Source organism: Pollicipes pollicipes, unplaced genomic scaffold (assembly GCF_011947565.3).
Source record: "Pollicipes pollicipes isolate AB1234 unplaced genomic scaffold, Ppol_2.1 Scaffold_6686;HRSCAF=7923_pilon_pilon_pilon, whole genome shotgun sequence".
NCBI lineage: Eukaryota > Metazoa > Arthropoda > Thecostraca > Pollicipedomorpha > Pollicipedidae > Pollicipes > Pollicipes pollicipes.
In genome coordinates this window covers 10,918,451-10,937,578 of record NW_023596921.1, presented here as the reverse complement: position 1 = coordinate 10,937,578, position 19,128 = coordinate 10,918,451, and the positions used below count along the sequence as shown (strand labels likewise).

Genomic DNA, 19,128 nt, shown 5'->3' with positions numbered 1-19,128 from the left:
AACAGGCTGCTCCCGCCGCCGACGTTCACACTCACAGGAGAATGCTGCCTGTACTACTAGCGAAGCACGGCTCCAACCTGCACCCAGCGTGGCCGTATCTCTGACAAGAAGCTCCACTGTCCATGTTGTGAGCTCCCGCAGGGTCCCGGCTCACCCGCCGCTCCAGCGTCTCCCAATGACACTGAACGTGCCGCCCGGCCGCATTGAGTCCGGTCTTCCCCTTCCACTTCACCTGGCGTCGCGACGCTACCCCAGCGCCGGCATCTGCACCGTTGACGTCACGTACGAGGTGAGCACGGTGGGGAAGACGCTGGTGGACGTGATGTAGGCGGTGGAGGGCGAGGCGCGGAACGTCACCACCACGGCGCGCGAGTGCGTGCTCGTCACGACCGTCGTGACGAACACTGGCGATGAGGTGACCATAGCGCGCGGCTGCGGCTGCACAGCCGCCGCCGCCAGCGGCTGCTGCTGCCCGAGCATCGCCAGCAGCTGCATGTAGGCCAGTTGCTGGGGCGACAGCCGCGTCAGCTGTGCCAGCGCGCCCAGCTGGCCGAGCTGCGGCAGCGCTGGCGTCGCCGCCGCCGGAGCCGCCGTCGCCGCCGCCTGCAGTCCGAAGTGTTCCGGGCTCTCTTGTTCCTCCAGCCGGTCAGCGTCGAAAAGTCCGATGTCGGCGAGGTCATCAGGCGGCGGCACGCGCAGTACGGGCACGCCGAGCGCGTCCACCTGGTTCTCGGACGACTGAGCGAGCAGCGGCCGGTCGCGGTCCACCAGGCCCGGCGGCGCCGCCGTGCGGAACACCTCCATCGGCGGCATGGTCTTCAGCGCCGTCACCAGCCGCGTCACCTGGTACGACTGCGTGATGGTGAAGGCCTGCGTGTTGTCGCCGATCACCAGCGGGATCACTGACGACTTAAGCACCAGCTGCGTCGTGCTGTACGTCTCGGTCATGGTGCGCAGCGGCAGGCTGGGCGCGCTCGGGTCCAGCTGCACCGCCGGCAGCATCACTGCGTCGCCGTGCTTCTCCGCTGGCGTCGCTGGAGCACCGGCCAAACTCAGCGGCAGTGCCGTGGCCGCGATCCGCGGTGTCGTCCGCGTCGGCGCCGTCGGTTGCACGTGCACCGTGCGCGTCCTGGTGGCGGTCAGCCACTTGCTGTTGGTGTGGCGGCCGATGGTGATGGGGTGCATCGTCTTCAGCGTCGTCAGCTCGTAGTAGTAGTCGCTGGCGTCCTGCGGACGGTACGTGTTGACCGCGATGATGCGCAGCTCGTCGCTCTCGATCGGTGCGGACGGGTCGATGGTGGGGGCCGTTGTCGGCGCGATCGGCGTGTCCGGCGTATCCGGGGAAGCGGGAGCGGGCTCCTCGCCGCGCTGCTGCAGGAGTCGCTGCTTGAGTCGCTCGGCCGCCGACAGACGGCGCTGTGGAGCGGACGAACCGTCAGAGACGCGGGCGGAACGCGTCAGAGACGCCGGGCGGAACATGTCAGAGACGCAGGGCAGCTCACGTCAGAGACGCAGGGTGCGACAGTCAAGAGTCACAGGGCGAGACGCGTCAGAGACGTCGGGCGAGACAGTCAGAGACGCAGGGCGGGACAGTCAGGGACGCAGGGATGGACAGTCAGAGTCGCAGGACGAGACACGTCAGAGACGCCGGGTGGAATATGTCAGAGACGCAGGGCAAGACACGTCAGATAACTCACAACAGGACATATGCAAGTTTATTAGCGGCAGGGACAGCAGCAGAGGACGGAACATGATGTGTATCATGAAATTAGAAGCACGTCTTCTGCATGATCGAGCTTAGAATCGAACAGCTAATGACCACAAGCTTCCCCACCGCGAGTGAATGCCATCGATGGCGCAAACGTAGTCACAAATAATATAAGACCCATACAATATTGCCAGACAAAAACATCTACGCGAGGCCACTCACGCTGTTGTTCTGGCGAGTCGAGAAGGAGCGGCGTGGCAGTAGCGGTATTTCGGGCCGGAACGGACGCGCCGCGCGCGCCCTCTGTCCCGGCTCGTACCCGAGCGTGAAGGGCCGCCGCTCGGGTGCTGCCACCTCGCGAGAGGGTCGCACGTCCAGCGCCGCCTGCATGCGCGCCTTGAGGCGCTCCTGCAGCGAGGAGACGTGGTTGGCGGCCGGCGCCGGCTCGTCAGTGAGCTGAACAGCCGCTCGAGGGGCAGCAACCTCGGGCTCGGCGACCGGCGCCGGCAGCTGCGGGAACTCCGTGGCGGCACCCTCGATGATGGACGAGGCGCGCGTGACGGTCGGCGAGACGGGCGGCGCCGCGAAGATGACGCTGCTCGACTGCAGCAGCTGCGTGTACTCGCCGTCGACCATGGTGCCGATCACGCTGGTCGTGTGCACGGTGGTGAGGTCGCCCGACACCACGGTGCCGCCGCTGGCCGTCACCAGTCCCACCACCGAGGTCCGCAGGCCCACCACCGACGTCTGCAGTGCCGCCGGCGCCGTGTCGGGCACGACGCTGGCCGGGCTGGCAGACAGGAACTCGCGACGCAGCGGCGCAGAGGCGGGCGCGCGCGGCGCCGCCGGCAGCGCCGGTGTGGGCGTGCGCGCCGGGCCGCGCCGCCGCTGCGGCAGGATGAACGGACGCCGGTCGGTTGGCGAGCGAGTCCCGCAGCTTGGCCCACAGCAGGTTCTTGTCGGCCGCGCCGGGTGGGGGGCGTCGGGGAGGGCGTCGGCTCGACGGAGGGTGCCGGTGCCGCGGAGGGGGCCGGCTGGTGAGGCTTCGCCACCGTGGCGGAGGTGGAGACGATGCGTGGCACCGTGCGCTGACGGCGACGGACCGCGCGCGGCCGGCGACGCCGGCTTGGTGGTAAGGGCCACAGCCTCCTCAGCGCCTGCCGATGAAAACGTTTGGTTGCTGCACCCTGTGCTCGTTTTTAATCTTACGCCAATTGCTGTTAAGTTTTGTATGACGGCTGCGGCCATTGCTATTCAGTTCGGCCATATCGACCATGTGCTCGCCGTCTGCACGATGACGTGCACCCAAACGCCTGTTGCGTGAAAATATGCAATCGTATCTGTCTGACTCTGCTCACAACTAGATAATTTACGTGTCACCCTGGTGTTGGCAGGAAAACATGGGTTTTGCAATCGCGCAAAGCCATCCTTTCACCGCCCGCTAGAAAAAGCGTCCCATTGCACGTCACAGCTCACTCGTTGTTTCCTCAGACATAATGCCATGCCAAACTGGCCTCTAACTACTTAAACGCCACGATTTTCTGTCATTAACTCCAGACGTCTCCAGCGCACAGTAGTTTCGGTAGGGCCGTGCAGAGGTGTCCCCCACAAACCTTGCGTTTTGGCGCCGGGCGTGAAGACCATGACGGTGTCGCCAACGGTGGTGATGAAGTCGAGGAAGCCGTAGATGGTTTTGGTGGAGAGATCGCCGGCACCGGCGTCCACTACCAGTCGGCTGACCGGCTCCAGCGGCTCCGAGGAGATGGTGAGCTTCGTCCGGGTCACGGTCGGGGTCGCTGTCGGGTCACACGAGGTCAGAGGTCAATTGCCGGTCAGCGGAACCCTTGGAGGTCAGGGTCACGCGCGTCGAGCTTCTGTGTAGTGAAACTGGTTGTTTGATTGGGATATTACCGGTGATGACAGCATTGCTTCATGGTAAGTGAATTTGTGTACGCCAATGCTAATAAGCCTTTGTTTCACCCTTGTCCTGATTGGCGGGTGCCATTGGCCTTTCTCTTCGTCACTGGTATTTTGGTAGGAAAAGGCTGTCACGATCATCAAAAACGTAAATATAGTCGAAAATTGACACATTGAAGGAAGTGTCCCTACATTTCGGGACCCCCAATGTTCAGGTCGAAAATTGACAACATTGAAGGAAGTGTCCCTACATTTCGGGGACCCCAATAAATGACCATTTGGTCGTCAGTTTGTCCAGCGCGGCGAGTTTCGCTTCCCCGGCTGTTTTACAGACAAGTTTTGCCGGCTGTCACCGCAACTGTTCTTGGTCTCACCCCCCCCCCCTCTCTCTCTCTCTCTCTCTCTCTCTCTCTTCTCTCTCTCTCTCTCTCTCTCTCCTCTCTCTCTCTCTCTCTCTCTCTCTCTCTCTCTCTCTCTCTCTCTCTTGAACAGATGCGCTCACCATCCAGCCCAGTGAATGTGAAACGGACACAATACCGGTCAGCGATCGGTTTAACGCACTCGTCTGAGGCGCTGGGCGTTGTGAGCTGACTCGGCCAGCAAGAAAAGCGGAACAATTGGCGGCGGCACGATCCCCGTCAGGCAGCCTCTTCCGGAATGTTTCGCCAGTGGTTTCAATCACTGACAGTAATTTCAGGCAATTTAGGTCTTTCAAAAGCGCAACGGGACGCTTCTGGCCGCTCTCAAAGACGCCTGTAATATTCAGTTAGGCTGCATTTAGCCCATCCCATGTGTTGAAAACGAGTGCCATGTTTTTTTCTGAAGATGACAAGCATGAGCGATCAACAAATGGTGTTGATGGTACAAACGCTACAGATCTTTAAAATCTTTAAAAAGACTAATGGAGGCCTGTCAAAGCCCACAGGTATGTTTAGTGATTCAGACAAAAAATATGATTTCTGAAAGCAGCTTCACAATTTCAACCCATGTAGGAATTGACAAAATTGTTGTTTGTACGCCATAAGCCTGGGTTCGTTACGTTGAAACGCTGGTCTTTAAACGCCACGCTTCAATGGACACAGGTCACGCGGGACCGTCCCCTAAGTGGGCGATCAAGCCAAATCTAACCGAAATGGCATTGGCGTAAAATATGAACGGTTGGCTAAAAGAACGCGGCGTAAAAAGGGGAGACGGATGGCCAACAGAATATGCATCGAAATCCCGCGAGACTGAAGACGAAACCCTTCGGTTGCCATGAAACGTCCCTTTGGCCTACTTGCCTTTGAACGCAAGATCCGGCCCAGGTGCGAGCCATCAGATTAACACGCCACCGCACCCTCCCACATCACCGCACCCTCACACATCACCGTCGGCCGCTCCGCCGGACGTGAGCAAGACTCTGGGCGTGCGGACCCGCATCACGCCATATTGACACGCAATACGCACCGAGGCTCACCAAACGCAGCCAATACGTGCGCAGCTGAGTAGCCGATGGTGCTCAGGTGCAAATCAGCAGTGGCTCAGGGTAGGTGCAGCGTTGTAATTTAGCTGTGATCGACGGGAGTCTGGTTCTGCTTACTAGCCCCCGCCCCCCCCCCCCCCCCCCCCTCCACACACTTTATGGATTGCAGGGGCGCTTTTCTCTATGTCCAGCGAAACACAACACCACAAATGAACAAAAGGCAAGCAAACAAGCTGCGTGCGACGCGTGATACCTACCCTGCACACCGTTACGAGTTATGGCAAACATATACATAAGCAGTTTATGCTGTCAGACCCGTCAGGGTTCTACTCCGAGCGTGTGCTGTATGGCGTCCGTAAACACGTCTCGCACAAGGTGAAAATGACAGCTTTTGAAACTGGTGTGCCTGATATGATAAGCTGATCAACAGCAAATTAGGCGAAGAAATCGAGACAGCAAACATGGTAATATCTAGCCAGATACTTCTGCCACATTCGTGGCCACATTGGATGCGGATGTAACATATAACATATCTTTTATGTAATTGATTCGGATGTAAGCTTGGTTGCATTCGAAACGTCGAGATATTAAGATCAAAGTCAGCAGAGGGCGGACCGTCATTCATGTCGTAATGACACGAAGAGTTTAGGTAGCGCAGGATGCTCGAAACAACAAGGGCAATTCGTCGCAACTGAGTTTTAACTGGATAACAAACGTCGCAATCGCGCTCTGTTTGAATTTATGTCTGCATCGATGTACTCGCAACACAAACGTCTTGAGTGATAAGTCGCACTGGCTCATTTCCATAGACATCACCTTTTACGAAATGGAGGGCAGGACTTACCACTGACGGGCTCGAAGTGATCTGGGCCAATAACCAGCGTATTCAGCTTAGCAACAGCCTTCGGCGCTCGAGCGTCTGAAACAATCACACGTCGTTAGTGTTGAATTTGTACCATTATGACGCTCATCAAGCATCATTTCTGACACAGCAGCATCCGATGGTCGGGTTAGTAGCCTTAAACACCGTCTGAAAACTGCGGCAAACATTCCTTGGTATTTCTAACGTTATGCTTAACGTAGCCAGCCTTTGTGTGAAGTGGCAAACACTTCATACAAAGGCCAATCGAGTGTATGTATTCAATGTGTCCAATGTGTGACACTATGCAGCTTGCTGGTTTCGCAACCTTTGACGATCTGGCCGGCTTGAGAAAATCCTCTCAGTTTCATTTTGCCGTCCTACCCACGTTTAGGCTTGTTTCTTCAGCAATTTGTCTTTCAATAAGCAACAATCCTAAGTTCAATATTAGAATCTACGACACAAATGCTTTCAATGATTGCATTGCCAAGTTCATCAAGGTCTTGTCAGAATTAAGCTCTGTCGTGCATTTGTTCTTGGCTTTGAGAACCTCATGCAAGATTGTTTGCGTGTATTTGTGTCGTAAATTGTACTTTTTCTGTGTTTTTATTTAGTGTCGTAGATTGTAGTTGCAAGTTGCGTATTTTTGCTTTGAGAAACTAAATTATACGATTATACGCTAAACATGTACGATTTACGCAACAAATCTACGAATTTCTGTTTTGAGAAACTGGCTTCTGGTGTTCTAAATGACCTAATAAGGGGCATTGCCATCAGTTGCATGATGTTTCTGTTATACGGCCAACTCATAGTATATTTCATGGTCACGTTGGTGCAGCATGGTCCCATTCGTCACGTTAGTGCAAACGGCCCTCTCATCAGGGCTCAATTAGTGGAGCTGCTCCTCAACATAACTAAATATCGATGCATGGTGCGATGTCCCAATAATACTATAGCACTATCATTTACTGACTGGGGGGAGGGGGGTGGGGGGGTAAACTTGACGTCATCGCTACCCGCTATGAAATTTACCTCAGGGGACCTTACACTTAAGTATCTACGTCTTATCTGATCGCAACCGATGGTCTGATAATGATGTCACTCGCTTGACATGTGGTGTATCTTGGTCAACAATGACACGTCAGCCATACTTGGTGTGTTGTGGCCTTGCCCGGAACTCGCAGCGCTATCTGGGCTTGATGGCCTGTTATGAAAGTTAACGCTTATAGAAAATATATCTAGCGTCAGCACGACTACAGACACCTCTTACATTTGCTTGTCTGCACTGCATTTGACGGAGAGGCTCCATGTTTGTTTGGGTTTTGTCGTTGCTAAATTTACCTCGTTTGTTGTCATGTAGCACTGGTAGAGTGACGCTCAGATCCCAAATAACAGCAACCTCACGTGCACTCACGCTATGCATAAACTTCTCTCTTTTGCAATTTCACATTGGACTTAATCCATTGGATGCAGTGTCATATCCACCACCTCCCGTGAGAAAACAGAAGCGAAAACATCTCTTGCGCAACTCTGGCTGGTTTCCGTTAGCGCCTGTCGCATGGGGCGTGGCCGGCAGCGGGTCTCCGGCTCCACGCATCATCACCGCTCCATGGTCCCTTCAGCCTCTGCGCGTGCATCAGACCGGCTCGGCGTGTGCGGTTTCTGTCTCCCAGGACTCGCACCTGCGACGCCGCCGCCGCAGCCGGTCCCCACACCCTCCTCACGACGTCTCAGCCTCGATATTTCCGGCCGGTCGCTCTCCCGCGCACCGCCCCCCCCCCCCCCCCCCCCTCTCCCGGCTGCCGTGCCCGACCGAAGGTGTGGCGGTGGTACCCTCCTCGGGCTGACCAAGCTCGGCCTGTCCATTGTGGGGACGCCGCCGCCAAGGCTGACGGGCCGCTGACCCGCGCCCTACGCCGCCGCTTGTTTGCTAACACAATGGCGGGCGGCTGATGGGTCCTCCCTGGCGTTGCTGATGAGCCATTGAATGCCGTAGACATCCGCGGGAATTTGGCAGGAAATTGCCGCGTCAGCTCCGACAATCACGAAGAGGCAAAGCTGCCGTCGTGCCTCCTCCACCTTCACGGCAAGCGTGGGCTCGGGCTGCCGGCACGGAGTCCGGAGCAGGCAAGGGCGTCTGCTGTCTGGACCGGCCGAGCAAAAAACGGGCCGCGCAAACCACGACACCTCGGGCGCGTGAGCCCTGCCCACGCCCTCATAGCCAAGCAGAACGCTCTCGTCTTGTCCGTCTTCTTTTTGTCTCGAGAGCGCCGTCGCCAGATGGCCGGATACCGCAAGCAAAACAGCCGGTGTGATGCCTCATCTGTTGATCGTGTAACGGTGCCCAGCAGCAGCAACAACATTACGGTTCTCATGCTGTTTGCGCACGCGCCTCGATCGCCGCTTCGTTCGCTCGCGTGCGCCACCTCACGCGCCATGTTGATGCAGGTTTGTGGCTCCTCCACCCGGTGCGAAAACGAATGGTGGCAGCCTAACACAGCGTTACGTGTGTTTGTGCGGGCTTAAAAAGGGCCCTGTGCCCGATTGTTTTCATGCCAGAGGCTGCTGCTTATCAGAGCGAGGTGGGCGAAGTGGGTATGCATGCTGTTTAGATATCAGACCTTGCCCGCAATTAGACGTGTCTTAGATAGGATCATTCGAAGAGTAAAGTCTGGAAGTTGTTCAGGCATTGTGTGCATTTATCATGGGCGTTATTGATTGAGGTAGGCCGAATTTTAGCTACGAGCGAGCGTTGGAAACAGGACTGTCACGTCGTCACTTGGGATATCTCTGGAGACCTGGCGTCCCTCCCTCCTTCCGGATGGAGGGGGCCGGGCAGGGATGTAGTTTCCTATTCAGTCGAGGTGCTCCAGCCCATCCCCCCCCCCCCAGCTTTGAGAAGGAGGTGAATCAAATCTGAGAAGAAAAACAACTTTTTGGTAAAATTTCGTGGGAAGATTTTGTCATTTTTCGCTGCGCAGCCTCTCTCACAAACTTGTTTTAGGACACTGCACCCCTGGAGCTGGATCATCTCCGTGTTGGTGGCTGCTGAGTAGTCTCTGTGGGAAAGGCGAAAGAGCATGCAACTGTTTCGACCATGCATGCGCGTATCACATCGACACTATCACTTTACTTTACCTCGACATTCGTTGTGTCCCAATTCCAGCCACCAAGCGTCGCACCAACAGTTATGTGAACGCGACTGACATTGGGCCAGCACGTTTTAGCACCACCGATCAGGCTACATAACAGACACGAGCCATGACCCTGAGCCCATTTAGGGAATACTTTTTTTTGCCAATCGCCGTAGTCACCAACTGTCCCAGCCATTCAAACTCGTACCGGCCTAAAACAGCGAGCCGTGTCTCGCCGGGTTGAGGGGCGAGGCCGGCAGCTAAGACTCTCAAAACCCCGCACCTGGCCGCACCTCGACCGCGAGACTGTCAAAGTAGGCGCCAGCGGGCGGCGGGGAAGGCGATAACGCCACCTGCGAGGGGTCTAGATCCGCATGTGTCGACATCCGCGCAGAGCTAGTATATCAATGATTGATCTTTGACTCACGACCCCGTCCACCTGTGTGGAATCATTTACGTAAACTTCTTTCAGCCACCTGCCAACGATTCGCTGCCGGCTGACGCAGTTGCGTCAAATATGGGGGTTGCAGGCACACCACGCCCCTGTAAGACGCCTCAGCCCGGCACCAGGCTCCGCCCCAATCGCAGCTAATAAGGATGAGCGATCACCCAAGAGTGAATCACCTCTAAAATTGGTGATCTCATCGTTCATTTCCGCCTCAGCTGGTACGATGGCGCAAGTAGGCAGCACTGGAATGGCGTTACACTCCCGGTGGTATGTATAACCCCTGCTCCCCCACCCCCCCCCCCCCCGCTAAAGCGGAATTAGACGGCGGCGCTCGTGCCGTGGCCGCCCCCCCCCACGTCCGGCGTGCCTGCGGCACCGCCTGACCTTGTGACCACGCCCTGTGTCGGGTCAGGGCGGCCGATGACCTTAGCGCAGGCCCACAAAAGTCAGCGGCGCGCGAATGGCCTGTGGCAGCAAGGTCATCGCGCGGCCGCCCCCGTCGCGTCCGGCCATTTGACCCCAGCAGTCGCCTGTTTCGCCACTTTATGGACCGGCGCGACACGCGAATCACTCCCCCCCCCCCCCCCCCCCCCTCCCTCCCACCTACACGCCCTCTCGGCTCCCGGTCGCACATGACACGGTTCTAGGTGGACGGGTATTCCAGAGCGGAACGTTCATTATGCGGTGGTTGTCGGCTGGTGTGTTTTGTGAGGGACTCGAAGTTGCGGCGGGGACAGCGTGAGAACGGCACGACGGCCTTAAAATTGAGCCTCACGATCCTGTGGAGCGGCTGTTCTGGCTGTTTACTTAGCCTTGTCTGAACGAAGGGAAAGGACCGTGGCCGGCTGGGCGTCTAAAAAAACGTTCGATATAGAAAACTCGGTCAGCCGGTAATAAGAGCACGTTGTTGTGGCATAAAAAGGCAGGATACCATGTGGTGGGTTGTCTGGTGAGAACCTCAAGGGTAAAACTTCCCACCCCATTCCGACTTTTACGGTCTGCCACACATCAGCCCAGGGTCACAGCATCTGAGGCTGACAATCGTACATAACCGCACAATGGACTAAATGAGGCTGTGTGGTGTGCAGCATATGCCACAATGAGACAAATAAATCCTGCCTGCTAAGTGGCTGCTTCTTTTCGGTGCATAATCACGAGGATCAAATTACACCACTTAACGAGATACAATCTGTCTCATATAACATAGTAGATAGCATAAGACGTCCTCTATCGCCGTCCAAGAGAACACCTATCGGCATTTCAATGGTGTCTCCCTTCCTCCGCTGCTCTCTTTCGCGGACTGCAGCTGCAGACACAATAGTAGGGTCCTCAACTTTCGTAATTATGCTCCTCACACTCCAAACAGCAAATACAATTTGAGCAAATACCAGAAAAGCCAACCCTCTGACTAGTCATTCGGTCTCGCCATCTAAGGCTTGGTCAGCTCCTTTAGCCGATTTAGAAGCACTCCATTACTGCAGATCTACACTACACATTCATTATACGGCAAGACAACATCAACCCGTTTTTTAGTGCATGAGCTTCTCTCCTCGCCACATTGGGATTTTCCTATAACAGTCGTTCCTGGAAACATGATCCTGCTTAGCTAGAGATTTCCGCGTGCTTTTTTCATTCCCTCATAACCTTAACTTATACTTTATACAGCATTGACTTCCTTGTTTGGCAACAATAGCTCTTTTTATCTGACATCACTCAGTCTCCCGCCTCGGCAACTCCTCTCCAGACGACGTCTTCCTCGCCCTAGAGCAATCCGCCCTGGCGCTAGTCTGCTCCCAGTGACGCCGGCAACCGACACCTGCTGCCAGAACTAGCGGCCGGCCGTCTGGCGGTGAGTGTGGGTCACCCGTTCAGCGATGCCGGGCCTCGCCTTCCATCTGGCTGAGATGCCCCGACAGCTTCTGTCGGCACCGAAAGGCACGCGGCTGCGCCCCAGTTGGAAACGTCTCGGAGCGGTCCAGCTACAGCGGCAGACAACGGCGACACAGAAAACAGGATGCATGACGAGGCGAAACCGCTGTCAATGGTCGTGTAGTGAATAGAGAGGAGAGCATGATCTTGAATGTTGCTGTCACTACTGTTTGCCGCTGTTACGTTCTTACAATTCTCGTTAATGCTGGGAAATGTATATCGTTGGCTGATAACTGAAACCTACAAATTGCTCGACATTACAGATGGCAAAGTAATAAATCGAAATGACCTATCAAACCGTTCAGTTTTTCGCACAATGACACGCAAGCTTCTTGAAACGTTATTAACGATCCGGTGTGGGTGACTTTTTTAGATTGCGTCACTCGGTAGACTATCTATCATTCAGTGTTATGCAAATGCAGTTAGATGCGTTGGGTTAACGGAAATGAAACTTAACGAAGTTGGTAATAAATTTTCGTCCTTATTCCTTAAACAGCAAGTTTCTCCCCTCTATCCCTTATCATGCAAATGCAGTTAGACCTCTGAAGAAACTCCAAAAAGAACAGAGAGGACTTAATAAAAAAACATCGCTCTCACCCTTCGCCACTCGCCGCCTTCCAATCCAGCCTGTCTGCGCTGGGCATCCACGCGGCCGGCTATCCGTCAGCATTGTCCGATCACTTCTTCCCGGTGCCCGTCCGGTCGCCATTAGCGGCCGGCCGACCAGCGTCCAGTCTCACGCACAGTTTCCAGCCGGAGAAAAGTGAAACCGCACCGACCCCGGGCTGTTGCCACACCGCCTGGCCACCGCAGGTCGTGACCTCTGATCTGACCCGGGACGGGCGCGGGCCGCCGACGCTAATTCGGAGCGCGGCGTCGGATGTCTCGGCCAGGAAACGGGAATGTGGCATGGTGCCGCGCGAGGCGTTGTTTACCGTACGTGCAAGCGTAGGCGATGAGCCTGGCGTAGACTTGCGCAGCTTTCCAGTCGTTACTGAGTTTTGGTCTTTCATTTGTTTAAGGGGACACAACGCACTTAATCGCGCACCCTTTGCGGAGCATCAGCGAACACGGTGGTCACTTTAGCGCTCAGTGGATGGGGTGCAACCTTGTTATCGAGCTTTAGCCGAAGATCGTTGGTATCTTGGTATTTTTAAAGCAATGCTTTGGTGTCTTCGTTGGACTTAGAAGAATGCTACACTATGATCCGGTGATAAGCTGAGCCTTCATTTTTTATATCACCGTCGCTGATTACAGTTCCACGACTGGCTGAGTTCGTGTTCACATCATGTTAGAATAATTGCTGTCGTTTTTCTGGATATTAAAAACACAAACACAAACACACAAAAATACAAAAAACATCTTTCTTGACACGCTGTTTTCTCGAAACATGTGTGTAATTTATACAGCACAACTTCTATCACCTCCCCAAAAGCGCCTACACTTCACCGATTAAAATTCATTCCGCGGTTTTCGCTACACGACCCCGAGTCCGAATGGCGGCTGCAAGACAGCGCGCGGCACTCTGCCACTTGGCTCCACGCCGTGTCGCCCTTACTACACTGTCACTGCACGGTGTGCGGTTGGAGCCTGGTTATCTCATGAAACGTGATGTTACACAAGCGCCCGATCCGTTATGCCTACTAAATCAAAAAGAAACGGTCCGCTCCGTAACTAACATGTGCATAACCGCTTCTGTCGCCATCAGGCGGGCGGCTGGCACGACTCGCGCTGTTATACTGCCGCGTGCTACGTCGGTATATCGCTCCTATCCGACACGCGGGAGAGATATCACTTCCGATCTAGAGTGGCACCGACGTCACTTTCCTTCGTGTTACCACACACGTACGAGCCGATTAGCGGGGCAATTTTGATACGATCTTCTCACTGGATCAAGCACCAATCAGTGACGTGTTAAATAGCGTGTGCGATATCGTAATTAGTGAAAAGCAGCGTACTATTGGTTTGATTCGTTATTTCAGACAGGGTACCGCGGTAACAGCGAAGATGATAGCATCGGCTATCAAAAGTATTTACCTATGTTTGAGTGGCTGTTAATTACTGAAAGCTCCGTTGGCCAGGTTATAAGCTGCAATATTTATCTCAGCATTTCGTGTGGTCCAATGGAAGCTGAACGAGACCACTCATAAATCTCATATCAAAAATAGTGTTGAGCAACGGATCACAATCTTTGCATAACCTAATAAACATTAACAAAGCGGGTTTTCGCTCGTGATTTACAGAGAACATCGACCGTGCTGCTACCAAAATGCTATCTTCCTTCAAATCAGAGTGGTAAAACGGACTCAATGCGGGCACGGCTAGGGGTGAAGTGAGCGAAGTAATACATCACATGCGATCGTCGGGGCTTTGAGCTGACAAGCAGGTGCGGCGCAGCGTCGTGTTTGGACGCTGCGCCACCACGAGAGCGCAAACACATTCCGAGCGTGCTACACCGGCGGAGAGCACACCCGGTGGTACACTGTTTGTGCGCTTTCGCATAGCGCCCCAGATAATCCGCGTGTTTACCTGAGGTCGGACCCGCCTCGCTCACAAAAACAGCACGCTGTATATTCCAGAGGCGTCCAGCAATGATCGTCCAAAAATCCACTTGTGCACCAAGACAGGCGCAAATGCTCAAATCGCATGCAATCTGAGTGCCAAAACAGAACTCTTCTATTTGTAGCATTATTATTGGTCCACATTGCATTCACGGAATACGATTCAGACATTCTACAGGCTCATAAAATCAGCCAATTTATATTGAATGAATAAACTGGAAAATCGCTACTTGTTTTGCTAGAAGTCCTCAGCGGCCCTTTAAGTTATTCCAAGAACTGTTTATTCAGCGGCATCAACAGCAGCACGCTACAGTTGCATGACCAGACTGAAAATACAAAACGAGCAAGTGAAGTTGCAACTTCTTTCACTGCTCGAGGCCTGAGCGAGTATGTATCCGCCATCACGGTATATTTGGGAAGGCACGTGGCGTGATGGAACACGGTTTTCCTGATCCAATTATGCACGGATCTAATCAGAGCCATGACAGTGGGTTCCACATGGCTCACAATGACAGCGATTCAAGACCGTCGGGACACGTATGGTAGGTCCGTCAGTTCCGTGCCGCAGAACACCTGGCACTTCAGTAACTTCCGAATGGTCAACGCTGCGGGCTGGATCGAGACGGTTGACTCTGACTGTCTGTCAACGAAACACGGAAAGTTTTGGATACATGGAACGTTCTCCTAAAGACATTCCGTTGGAATGACAGTCGTAATCGCCACATCCTGACAGTAGACAGTCTGACACCAGAACCCGATACGTTCCGGTGTCGCTCAAGACCTCTGCGTGGGGCCTGTGGGCGGGGAATAGCGATTCTCTGATCACTTTTGGTCCAGAATATGTAGTTCACTCCACGGGCCTAATATTCGATTTGTTTAAATCGCGGATTCCCAGCTCCATCTGACTTTCCTATTAATTCTCAACCACGCATCCAGGCCGTGTCTGAGCCGTGACCAGTTCGTTGCAGCGCCCCCCCCCCCCCTCCCCCTTGGCTGTGACCCTGCGCCTCGTGCCAGCCTCTGCCACCCGGCGCTGCCCGACGGCACCGGCTGAAGCTACGCACCCCGCCCGGGGCCGTCGCGTGCGACGTGGGCGGCGCCGAGAGAGGTCAACTGTAGGCACGGGGCGGCCTTCCGGCGCCGAGCACGCCCCGGGGGTCACGGGCCACGGCCGCCGGCACGTGCATCAATAGCCTCCGTCGGGCTCCAATCAACATACCAGCGGCGGATAAAGCCACGGCACCTGGTGCCGGGTGCGCGGGCGGCGCGGCGCGGGCGGCGCGGCGGTGACGCGGCGCAAAGCTGGCGCGCCCGCCGCCACCCGGACCGCCAGCGTGAGATCGCAGCCCTCCGCGCCGGATGGTTGACCCGGCAGACCGCAAGGTCAGTCAGGCGGGACCAGCTGGGCTTGCATGCCGGGTCAGCATGCGGTCCGGGCTCTGGTGGAATGTCGGGTGCTCACGTCGGCGCAGGGAGGACGTGCCAGCGTGGGAGGGAAATACATTGTCTAGTACTATCATGCTGGAATGGGTTGGTTGCTTGTCCCAGGCTTTGTCAGAGCGCGTCATACTTGAGGTTACATGTCCCTAACTTATGAGTCTGAAGAGCTGGCCTCAACCATGCGTTACGTGTAAAAAAGTTAGCGGATGCTCCACGGTGGGAACATTTGAGAACGTCTTCCGGAGAACGACGTTGGAGCGTTGCGTAGTAGTGGGTACCACGCGAAACAGAGATAAGCCGTCCGTCGGCCATCGTTCACCATGGTGTTCTCAATGAAATTATTTTGGAACGCAGTTTTAGAAGCACAGGGCAAATGTGATGAGAGCTAGAGTGCACAACATCTGCCGGCAAACTGACAATTATTTTTCAGCTGATAAATGTGCTGTCACGAACGTGTTCGCGTGCCCAGTCATGGAGCACCAGTGGCTACAGAGGCCGTGTTGGCGCTCGGGGCCAATGGCGCAACAAGGATTGCCCCCTCCCCTCTACGTGGGAGCTAAAGGAGCCATCATTCGTTCATAACATCCCCAATTGACAAAATGTTCGTGGCAGCACTGATGGCTTTACAGTGTGGTAGTGTTTATGTCTATGATATCGCTTTATGGATTGAATTACGTTAAGTTGATTATTGACCTTGGAAATCCAGGGACGATAGGTTTGCACCCAACGGCATTCTTCTTTCCACACTTCAGATGTGCTGTTGAGTTGAGTTCAGTGACTCCACATGAAAACTTGCATCAGATAGCTGGCATAACGAGTTTCGGCTCCGACTTCTTTTAGTTTTAATAAGGCGCATCGGAGATAGAGTGCGCCAGGCAACTGAAGCGGCTGGCAAGATGATACATCAACAAAAGCACATTCACGCAACGCTTGCGTGACAATGCGTCATCAATGCGCTCAAGCTTGTCGTACAAGGCTTTGAAAATCATCCCACTCAAGGAATGAAAAGGAAACAAACAAAAAAAAGCGAATGTTTTAACGGCCACGTAAACAACTCGAAAATATTATGAACCCACCTCACTCCTTTCTTAAGGTGAGCATTATTCAGGACCAGAGTAACTATGACCTGCAATGATCTTTACCGTTCACCTTTATATAATCGTAATTTGGGTGAACTTACATATAGAGATTTCTTGTAGATAGACAACAAAACGTTTGTATCAAATGCGACTGAACTCGACTACACCAAGCCTAATCTAGTGGATCCACCGATCCATCCATCTGAAATATGATTATTTTTGGTGCGAGGAATGTTGTAAGCCCCCCGAGACTTCCTTACGGAATTTAAATTATGCTTCTATTTGACGTGGTATGGAAACCGGAAGGTCAAATTTGTAAATTTCCAGAGGGAAAAATAAATAAGGCAAATATCAGCAGTTACAATGCCCAGCACGTAACTAAGTTTTCATTTTGCCCAGACAATTGGTGTGGAAATCAAAGCGATAGGCCTGTAAAAAGTAACTGAGACTAAAAATGTGCAGCATCCCTCATCAGGTCAAAGGTTAGATCAGCATTACATAAGACAATCCTTACACACTTTAAAAATGCATGAGATGTGTACAACAATGGAATTTCTTCTGAGCAAGTTAGCTCTGTACAAGCTTACGGAGAATCCAAACTGTTTGATCGGAGAAAATGAGGGCACGAAATAATCTCTGGCCCCGACTCCAGAGGTCACCTAGGGCTACAAAACGTTGCGTGACAGTCTTTCACGGGCTGCTCTATCTGCACCAAATATCATCAAAGTGAAGGACAAACTCGATCGATCTGACGAAGTTTGATTTTACCCAAACATCAAATAAAGAACTATTACTGGTAATCACAGCATTCCATGCAAGTTATCTTGCACTTTATCATTTCAATCTGCATTTCTTATGCTGCGCGCACCGAGTGTTGTGCATGTGCTCTATATGTGTATCGACCTCCATCCTAAATCTTAAATCCGTAACTGAGAGATCGGCGCATTGTAGCTTACCGATGAATGATACAATTCGTTAAACGCATGCGTGGCTCGGAACAGTCGCTGCTTCAGTTCGGACGAGAAGTGTTGATGAATGCTTGTGTACACCAGAATTATTTTCCAACGTCGCTGTAACGTGCCTTTCATTTTTAGCATAGTTGTGAAATAAAATAAGCAGTTTCTTGATTGTCGTACTATTGACTTATTAATTACAAGCGGACTGGTTTTCCTGTTGCCGCGAGGTTTTTTCACCGAGTTAATGAAAGCCTGCGCTACTTTCACCAGGCAAGGCCACGCTCCTCATGTTCTAGGACTCACCTTCTACCTCCTGTCCAGAGGCGCAGAGAGCGAGCGCCAGTACAAGCGCTGACCTCAGTGCGGGCGTCATCCTGAGCAGCTTCGCGAGCTATCTCGCCGCCTGAAACAGTGGAACGTCTTCAACTGCAGATTGTGTATGGCGCTGGGGTCGATTGCTCAATGAAAATTACCGGGGTGCTCGGGTTCTGGAGAAACTTGTCGGAAAGCGCAGGAGCCGCAGGCAATGATTGGGAGAAAATGACCAAGAACAATCTCCGGTGACGAGATACGAAGCTTCTGGCAATCTTCAGCAGGTGCCTGATGTGAATTCACGAATGTGACTAATAAACATTGGTTCAGATAGAAATACAGCATGAGTATGCGTGTGTATGTGAGTTCAACATGTGTGCATTTCATTTAATCCATGTTTTTCTTCTCTCGCCGGAATATTCGGTTGCGTCATTTGCCACCATCCTTTTTACCCCAGAAGTTTTCATCTTTCCATGACAAACAGTTGCATGTGTAGTCGCCCCAAGTTAGCCGTGCATGCTTCGTAAACGCATCCGTATCATCTGAGAGAAATGATGCCATCTGTTGTATAGGTGACAACAGACACCTCCCCTCACTCAATTACGACACATTTAATCCATCCACCACATGTTAAATTTAGAAAGGAATCTAATCAGCTCGGCTCTAAAGATCCCGCAAATGAAGCGGTACCAAAATCCATCAGAAGCACTGTTCCATAAAATACGCATCTTAGGAAGCAAGATTCCGGCCACCAGACCATTGCAGGGCGCCGACTACTACATCTGCTAGCGTGGCTGTACTCATGTTGGAAGGTAGCCAAGTAGGCGGTTGGTGATAAGTGATTTCTTAAACACTTGCTCTCCATGGGAGAGTAAAACAAACATCAAACCTTAAAGGCAGATGGTCAACGGATCCGATTCCGCTGTCCCGGCATAACAAGCGTATCACTTTCTCCCGCCGATCCATATCTCCCCCCCGCGTACTCCTTCACGAATTGGCCGCTGTCGGGTGAAGAGGTCACGTGACTCGTGACCCGGGGAGCGCGCGGTCCTGCCCTGTTTATGGCGGGCGGGCGGCGGCGAACGCAAATCAAGACGCGGCTCCGGTTTCACCGCGCTCGCTGGCCGGCGGTGAGGACAGGTGTAGCTCCTGGTCCGGTCACCCCCGGTGAAACCCGGCGACAGATGGAAGCCATGGCGTGGGAGAGTAGCCAGCTGATTGTTTATGCGGGGCTGACTCACGCCCCTGTTGGAGTGCTGCCCGGCCGGGCGCGTTTGCATCTGCTGCTGGCTGTGCCAGTTTTCTGCGGGGGAAATTGGGTTG

General features: G+C 53.7%; 1 protein-coding gene across 1 annotated transcript; it reads right to left on the bottom strand.

Annotated features, from left to right (window-relative positions):
- Window positions 1-246: 246 nt before the first annotated feature.
- On the bottom strand, window positions 247-17,892 carry LOC119107461 (uncharacterized). Its single transcript, XM_037230904.1, has 8 exons — window positions 17,797-17,892; window positions 5,932-6,006; window positions 3,322-3,504; window positions 2,579-2,865; window positions 1,931-2,512; window positions 1,048-1,416; window positions 565-939; window positions 247-438 (listed from the first exon to the last, which is right to left on the bottom strand). The coding sequence occupies exons 1-8, from the start codon at window positions 17,864-17,866 to the stop codon at window positions 247-249; spliced, it is 2,133 nt and encodes a 710-aa protein (XP_037086799.1). The 5' UTR covers window positions 17,867-17,892.
- Between the last annotated feature and the right edge of the window lie 1,236 nt (window positions 17,893-19,128).

Excerpts from the sequence above, each read along its gene's own strand:
- LOC119107461 (XM_037230904.1), bottom strand. The coding sequence starts at position 17,866 with ATGACGCCCGCACTGAGGTCAGCGCTTGTACTGGCGCTCGCTCTCTGC. Across the intron at positions 6,007-17,796 it reads CTCTGGACAGGAGGTAGAAG|ACGCTCGAGCGCCGAAGGCT; the intron begins GTGAGTCCTAGA and ends TGATTGTTTCAG. Across the intron at positions 2,513-2,578 it reads AGCGGCGGCGCGGCCCGGCG|TTCCTGTCTGCCAGCCCGGC; the intron begins CGCACGCCCACA and ends CTGCGTCGCGAG.